General features: G+C 41.6%; 1 protein-coding gene across 4 annotated transcripts in view; it reads left to right on the top strand.

Moving 5' to 3' along the window:
• The window catches only part of BBS7 (Bardet-Biedl syndrome 7), a 46369-nt gene that overhangs the window by 8690 nt on the left and 28896 nt on the right, over positions 1-8783 (top strand). For all 4 annotated transcript variants that reach the window (XM_015565969.1, XM_006766849.2, XM_006766850.2 and 1 more), the window contains exons 4-7: positions 1575-1761; positions 4931-5003; positions 5410-5526; positions 7009-7139. In XM_015565969.1, the coding sequence (XP_015421455.1) occupies positions 1575-1761; positions 4931-5003; positions 5410-5526; positions 7009-7139 (508 nt within the window). The remainder of the gene's footprint in view (positions 1-1574; positions 1762-4930; positions 5004-5409; positions 5527-7008; positions 7140-8783) is intronic.

Raw genomic sequence — 8783 nt, forward strand, 5'->3', positions numbered from 1 at the left:
CACACCAAGGTACATGCCCTTGACTGGAATCAAACCTGGGACCCTTTGGTCTGCAGGCTGATGCTCTATCCACTGAGCCAAACCAGTTAGGGCTAGGAGTCTGGTTTTTAAACTGTTTTTATGGAGTGGCAGAGGTGGATAAAAAGACTGTTTACTTAATTTTTAAAAAATTACCTGAAGATCCACATTTTTATAAGGTTGCATAAGAAAACAAGGTTATAACTTTAAAATATTCAATAAGGAAATTGACACCTATAAATGGGTTACCACTCTCACATGCTTTCTGGCTTAACGTTTCCATGTATCTCACTTTTGTCAACAATAGTGATTACCATGTAGTACTTTGGACAATGCAATGCAAATATAATACAGATGAATTTCAAAATGAAATTACAAATAATAAAAAAAGATGTGGAATTTCATTAGGTGGATAGACATGATATGCAGCGTCACAAAGTAAGGTCACCTGAGCAATAATTAAAGAAGAGAAAGTCAATGAGGATTACTATAGGATAAGGAATAATCTTAGTATCAAAATGTTCTAAGTACACCTTAGAGGTGAATAACTGAATCCTTCAAGTAAAACCTCAGTAGCCCTAACTGGTTTCGCTCAGTGGATAGAGCATCAGCCTGCAGACTGAAGGGTCCCAGGTTTGATTCCTGTTGAGGGCACATGCCTGGGCTATGGGCCCAATTCCCCAGTAGGGGGCGTGCAGGAGGCAGCTGGTTAATGGGTCAATGATTCTCTCTCATCATTGACGTTTCTCTCTCCCTCTCCTTCCTCTCTGAAATCAATAGAAATATATTAAAAAAAATAATTTTTAAAAACCCTCAGTAACCTCTTTATGATCGCATGGTAATAGCAGGATGGAAGATACACACTAGTCTATAATTTTTTTCAAAACACTTCAGCTGCTCCACTGAGAACTGGATTCAGTCTTGCAGTTTAGAACTTAGTTGTGATTTTGCCTAAACTGTACTCAATATAGTTTGAATTGCACTTGTTTTCATTTCTTTTTTTAGATAAAATTCTGATGAAGGCATTTTTCCCACTGTTATCATTTAAAGTAGAGTCACTTCAAATAGCCTTTTCTAGGCATTACCGTGTTATAGTAAGACAGCTAACGCTAGAGTTAAAAACCACCTGAGTTGCAGTCCACTCCACTGCCTGCTAGTTGTGCGCCACGAGGCAAGTTACTTAACATTTTATTTTCACCTGTGAAAAGGGATGGTCATGGTCCTTATTCACACAGGTCGAGGACTGAGCCAATCCGTGTAAATCACTCAGGGCAGTGCTCGCACAGAGTACGCATTCAAACACAGTTACTTTTTGACACATTATTGATCTTCAGATATAGATGATTGTCATTATCTTGTCTTTGTTTTCAGTTTTCAAAATCAGCGTTATACCAAAAAGCTAGAAATTAAGTGGGGAGAGATGAAAAAAACCTGTTTGTGATAAAATGATAGTAACACTGTATAAAGAAGCTTTTATTTTTACATGTGCAAAAAATTAGTTTTTTATGCTTATGTTTTAAAAGATGGATGTTTTAAAGTACTTTTCATGTTCTCAGGCACATATCTGGCTCAGACCTCTTTCTCAGTGCGAGTTACATCTATAGCCATTATTGTGACTGCAAAGACCAGCATTATTACCTTTCCGGGGACAAAATCAATGACGTCATCTGCCTTCCCGTGGAGCGGCTGCCTCACCTGACACCGGTGCTGGCCTGTCAGGACCGACTTCTGCGCGTGTTACAGGTTGCTATTATTTGCGTCTTTATAATTTTTCATCTTTTAGGTAAATGAATATTGATAAACAATGTCTACTTAAGATAAATTATTTTAGGGGTTACTACCATTTTAAATACCCTATTTAAAATTATATCTGGAGGTTTTTTAGGAATGTTTTAATTTATAACTAATTTTGTTTACCTGAGGCAAATGTGTTCAGATCTTTGGCAAGTTTTTAGAGAGGCATATATGGAAAAAAGGATAATTTCCCGCCCCGCATGACTTTGAGCTAATACAGTCAGAATGGAGTACCTTAACTACGAAAACCCTTCCCAGTTTTTCTTTTCCTTTTCCCATCACTCTCCCCTCTCCCGACAAATAAAACTAAAGGAGGAAATTGGTTTGGGGAGAGGTTTTGGGCTTTAAAGGGATGTTGAGATCAGGGCTGCGTCATTTGAGTGGATCCACTGTTTCTGACAGTGTGTGGAACAGAATAAGCACTCAGCAAATACTGGTTAGACGAGCGAGTGATAGAGGGACAATTAAAAGCCATAATTGGCTAAAACAACTGCTTGAGGCCATTGTTACTAGCCATGACTGCTAGAACCATGTCAACTGTGTCTTCTTGAAAGTAACTTTTCAGCCCTGGCCGGTGTGGCCTCATTGGTTGGGCGTTGTCCCGTGCACAAAAGGTTGCTGGTTCGATTCTGGGTCAGTGCAATGCCCAGGTTGTGGGCTCAATCCCCCGTAGGAGGTAGCAGCCACTCTCACATTGATGTTTCTCTTTCTCACTCCTTCTCCATTCCTCTCTCTCTAAAAATCAGTAAAAATATTTTTTAGAAAAGGAAGTAACTTTTTCAATAAAATACACACACCAAGACCCATACAATAAAGTTTAAGTGCAAATCACATGTAACAGGTGGATTAACTGGTTCAGAAACAGGCCGATGATAGTGCAGTTGAACGAAAGTCGAGCTGTTTATTCTATGCCCCCCCCTGGGGTTTCATAGCCAGATAGCCATTTCTCGGCACCAGCCCTTTTATAAAAGGGAAAGTTCAGTGGTTCTGTGAGGTTTTATTTTTTCCCTAGGTGAATTGAAATAATGCTGAAGGCTCATTCTAGAGACAGGAGAGATTCATTTCTCCCTCGCCTGCTCCCAGATAGGAGTCGTTTGAATGAGGCTTTTTAGGAGCTGACTGGCACTCGATTAGAGACTTATGTGGCTGAATTCTAGGATTCTGCTCTGTTTACAAGAAGAGCTCCATATGCTTATTGGAGAGGGAAAAAAATCCCCAATGGTTTATGGAAAGCATGAAGTTGTAGTCTTCCCTCTGCCCTGCACATTTTCCCTGCTCCCCATCTGCCTTGCTAGGCAGCTGCTGTGCCTGAGGTACCTTTTGTGTTTATAGTTACTAGAGGCCTGGTGCACAAAATTTGTGCACTTGTGGGGAGGGGGATCCCTCAGCCCGGCCTGCACCCTTTCGCAGTCTGAGAGCCCTCAGGGGATGTCCGACTTCTGGCTGAGTGGTGCTCCCTTGTGGGAGCGCACTGACCACCGGGGCACAGCTCCTGCATCGAGCATCTTACCCTGGTGGTCAGTGCGCGTCATAGTGACCAGTCATTCCGCCATTCGGGTGATTTGCATATTAGCCTTTATTATATAGGATATGTAGATGTCTGTAAATTTTTTAATGTTATCCTATATAATAAAAGCCTAATATGCTAAGTGTCCAGTTGTCTGTTCAACCAATTAAAGCGTAATATGCTACTGATATGCTAAGGCCACTCAACCACTCGCTATGATGTGCACTGACCACCAGGGGGCGGATGCTCCGACTGGTAGGTTAGCTTACTGCTGGGGTCTGGCCGATTGGGACTGAGCAAGATGGGCCAGACATGCCCTGGAGCTCTCCTGCGGTCCCTCCCTGGCTGGTCAACCTCCCATGCCCCTCCCTGATCCCGATCATGCACCAGTAGGGTCCCTCGGCCTGGCCTGCACCCTCTCACAATCTGGGACCCCTCAGGGGATGTTGGAGAGCGGGTTTTGGCCTGATCCCACAGGCCAGGCCGAGGGACTCCACTGTGCATGAATTCGTGCACCGGCCTCTAGTTTTAAATAAAAGCTAAAGCATATGGCTCTCTTGTACATTCTAAATGTAGTTAAACTTTTTACTCTAATTTTGCAAATTCTTGTCACTGAGTGATTTATCATAGATGTTCTTTCCATGTGAGTATGAGTACTTCTGCCTCATTCTTTATAGTTTCACAAATACTATGCACTTAATAAAAACATTCCAAGTGGAAAAATGGAAAAAGAGACAAAGGACCTAACTTGTTTCCTTGTCTAAATAGCAGGTCCTCCTGCCTCTCACTGGACGGGTTTTGGAAATGCCCAATGGCAAGGCCAGAACTTTTCCTAGGAAGTAACTGTGGGCCTGTCCGCACGTTCAAATGTGCTCTTTGTTAAAGGACAGAAGCAAACTGTTCCTGGTAGTTTTGTTAGGAAACTGACCAGTGACAGGTTTTCAGACAAACAGAGGAGTTAAAATGAAAAGCATTGAAAGTGGAGGATATTTTAAATATTTATCTTCTTGATCTTTACACTTTATACATATTTTACTTTAAAATGAACCAGGAGATCACTGTTTGATTCCTGGTCAGGGCACATGCCCAAGTGGCTGGCTCAATCCCCAGTAGAGGGCGTGTGGGAGGCAGCCAATTAGTGATTCTCTCTCATCATTGATGTTTCTATCTCTCCCTCTCCCTTCCTCTCTGAAATCAATAAAAAAATACTTAAAAAATAAAATAAAACAAATTAACACGCAAAATTGCTAATATGCAAATTAATATTCGCAACCTAATTTTTTCTGCAGTTTTATTCCAGAGTTCATTAGGAGTATTGATGTTATCTCTGAGTGCCTATATTCTTTTAAATGTGTATTCTGGCCCTGGCCGGGTGGTTTAGTTGGTTAGTGTCATCCCGTACACCAAAAGGTTGCTGGTTCGACCCTGGTCAGGTGCATATGAGTGGGAACTAGTTGATGTTTCTTTCTCTCTCCCTTCCTCTCTCTAAAAATCAATTTAAAAAAAAAAAAAGAAGAAGAACATACCCTCAGATGAAGATTTAAAATAAAGAAAAAAATTTTTAAAAAAAAATTGTATTCTGTTTGTTTTAAAATACTTGTTCTCCTTCAGGGATCAGACGTGGTATTTGAAATTGAAGTTTCTGGCCCACCTACTGTCTTAGCTCTACACAATGGAAACGGCGGTAATCATTTCATTTTTCACAGTCAGATAAGGGAGTGCCTTATGTGAAGTCACGATATTTGAGGTGTTAATGATTTAACCATATATAAAGGGAAAATGGGAGCTCGTGGAAGGAACATGAACTGGAACTGAGATGGTGGTTATGTGACAACTTGCCAGCCACTAACAGTAATGAGTTATTGCACTGAATTTTGAGTGTTCACATCTTAAATTAGATAAGGAAGAGTCTCACCTGTAATGGTTATAAAATGATATGAGTATATAACCATCCTCCCAAATTAAGTTTTCTGTCTCTGTATATTATTTTTTAAATGAGATTTTTACCTGAAAGGCAATATATGTGAAAATATTTTAATTTTAAAGAGATGAGTTGTGGGTAAGCTTATGTTGGCTGTACCTGTGACTAGGTGACTCTGGAGAAGACGTTTTGTTTGGAACGTCAGATGGAAAACTTGGGCTCGTTCAGATCACTGCACCCACGCCAACACACAAGTGGGAAATCCTAAATGAGAAAAAGCGGGGAGGTATGTTTTTTATGTTGTTCAGATTCTGAAATTTTGTTAATTATTGAATAAAGTATCTTAGATTACATAATTCATTCTCTTTTATTCATTCAAAGTATGTATATAGAAGACTTGGCAATTCACAGAGCTACCTCAGCTGTATTTACTATTTGTTTATTTATCGGGTCTATCATATTTTTGGTATCATTTGTTAAAAATAAGACTTGCTAATAGTAATTTGGAATGGATCGGCTCTTATGGGCTAGTGTCCATCTATAACGTCACTTTGTGCTCAAATCCACTTTGTATTGTTTGTTGTAGGAAATAGATTAGAATTTGGGAGTACTGGTTTGAAGCAAGGAAGAAGTGCATGAGGGAACTATTCCTGTTTTCTCAGGAATATATACATTCTAAGGGTAACTTGTATCTGACTTGACAGGTAGTGAGATGGCTGTTGATAAGGACAGCACGTGCATTCATGTATTTATTCCTTCAACAAACACTTGTTAGGGAAGACAAAGGATAAACAAATAAGATAGCTTCAAGTAGTCCCCTGCAGAAAATGTACCAGAATGATGATGGGTAGAAGGAGGAGGGCGTCCTTTAGACTGAGTGGGAGGTCACGGAAGGTGTCTGGTAAGAGGTGAAATTTGAGCTCAGATCTGAGTGATAAGAGGAGGAGTGGTCAGAAGACTGGAGGCAGAGGTAAACATGGTTCCTTTGAAAAGCATCCGGAAGACCAGTGTGACCACACGCCTCAGCATGGCCCTGGATGGAACCAGGGAGGTCGGGAAGGGTGAGTCATGCAGGTCTTTGTGAGTCTTGGAACAGGGTTTGAAGTTTAATCTAAGTGCAGTGGGACGTCGAACAAAAAAACGCTCCGTGGAGAATGGATTTCGAAGGAAGCAGGTGAAACTGGAAGCACGGAAGTCAGTTTGGAGATTACTGTTGTTGTAATTTCTCCTCGTCTAGGCTCGAGGTACCATGGCCTGGACTGGGCTCATGGTAGTTGCAAATGGAAAGCTGCAGGTGGAGTTCATAGAATTCGCTAATGTGTTTGTTGTGGAGGTGAGAACAAAGAGAAGGGTTAGAGATGTAGTCTAGATTTTTGGCCTGAGCAACGAGCTGGTCTCAGACCGAGATGAGGAGGGGCTAGAGAAGGAGCATTATTACTGGCGTGTGACAAAGGGCTGCCAGGAGAGTTTTGTCAGGGGCTTGGAAAGTTTGAGGTGCAAATGATGTCTCAGAGAAGAGGCTGAGGGGGGACTTTGCTATGTAAGTCTGGAGAGAGGCAGAGCTGGGGGTGGAAGTTGGGGCGCCATTGCCATGTGGACTATATTTAAAGCCTTAGAAATGAACGAATGGGGAGAAACGAAAAGGATGGGTACCTGATTGTGCTCAGTTGTTCAGTGCGTTTTTCTCCATTCTGTTTTTTAATTCTTACTTGGCGTAAACTTAACTATAATATAGTATTACTAATAACTTCTCTTTTCATTTTTAAAGGTATTTTGTGTGTTGACAGCTTTGACATTATGGGTGATGGAGTTAAAGATTTACTTGTTGGGAGAGATGACGGAATGGTGGAAGTGTACAGTTTCAATAATGCAACTGAACCTGTTCTGCGCTTTGATCAGGTAAGTTCATTGTTCAAGACTGTGTGCTTCTTACTAATCAAATCACTAATTATAGACATGACTGTGATGGTTGGGTTTTCTTAAATGAAACATATTAAAATCTTGTGTTTGGCTTGAAATATTGCTACTTTAAAAATATTGCCCTGGCCGGTTTGATTCAGTGGATGGAGCGTCGGCCTGCGGACTGAAGGGTCCCAGGTTCGATTCCGGTCAAGGGCATGTACCTTGGTTGCAGGCTCATCCCCAGTGGGGAGTGTGCAGGAGGCAGCTGATCAGTGTTTCTAACTATCCCTCTCTCTTCCTCTCTGTAAAAAACCAATAAAATATATTAAAAAAAATAAAAATATTGCTGCTTTGAGATGCTACAAACTCTTCTCTAGGCTACTCCTGTGTTGCCTTCCAGCTGAATAATAAATTACTCTTCATTTGGTTTCTAAATATTTCATATCTAAGTATTAACTATGTTGCCTTAGTTTCTATAATGCAAAATAGGTTAAGGAGGAACGTGTTTGGTAACATAAATGAGGCTCTTGTTGGGAAGCAGTGAGGTTGCAGGGGAAGCTTCGGGTTGTGAGGACGACGTGAGATTGTCCGTCAGCAGAGGGAAGAGCAGCCCCTTCCCTGGGGTCTCCCCGAGGCTCGCTGGGGGAGAAGGACGACCAGGTAAGAGCGTTTAGTTCACAACTTGTACGTCATCAAGCCTGTCGTCCCAGGGCACAGAGGCGCGGGAGAAGCGTTCTCGCATAAACGCCTCTTTCGGGTTCATGAAGCGATGTTCTCTCGTCCGGGGCCTCCCTCCTGCCTCGGCCACAGCTCAGTATCAGCTTTTCTGTTTCCCCCAGTGGTACCTCCTGGTCTCAGCTTCAAGTCCATCAGCAAATACAAACGTTTTGGTGTATAGATAAAGCGTATTATAGAGGTAATAGAGATAAAGGTACTGTACAACTTAGTTGCTAGATTTATTTCCTATTTGTTCATCTTTGGTGTAAAAAATCCTCTTGCTAATGATGCAAAAAATAGTTTAGGCTTAAAAATACATACTAATTCCTTGTTGTTGTCGTCCTGTTTTTTTCTCAACTCTCCGGAAACTTTCCTGTTTGGGCCCTGAGTCTCCCTGTGACTTCTGCCCCAAATCCCGGTGCGGACAGCGTTTCCCTCCAGCGGGTCCAGCACCGGGAAGCCTGCCTCCCACTCTCCCTCCTGTCCATCTGCGGACGGGGCACTGCCCTTGGGTTATGTTAAGGCTGCAGATGAGCTGCCTCGCTTGCATTCGTGTCCTCACTCTCTTCATCGTTTTCCTATCGGGAGAGGCTCCTATGTGCACTGGTTAAGGAGCCAATCAGAGAAAGAATATATACATACACCTGAAGCGTGATACTTTTAGTTAACTTATCTATTCATTTGCTAGTATTTTGAGGAATGAGCAAAGCCTTTGTGAGTTTATTCCCCTGACTGGCATTCCATGTTGTTATTTACATAAACAATATCTATACTGTATTATCTAGCATCTCCGATTTTACTCTTATTTGGTTTTTATTTTTTTAATATATTTTATTGATTTCAGAGAGCAAGGGAGAGGGAGAGAGAGAGAGTTAGAAACATCGATAAGAGAGAAACATCGATCAGCTGCCTCCTGCACATCTC

This window comes from Myotis davidii, unplaced genomic scaffold, assembly GCF_000327345.1.
Source record: "Myotis davidii unplaced genomic scaffold, ASM32734v1 scaffold862, whole genome shotgun sequence".
Taxonomy (NCBI): domain Eukaryota; kingdom Metazoa; phylum Chordata; class Mammalia; order Chiroptera; family Vespertilionidae; genus Myotis; species Myotis davidii.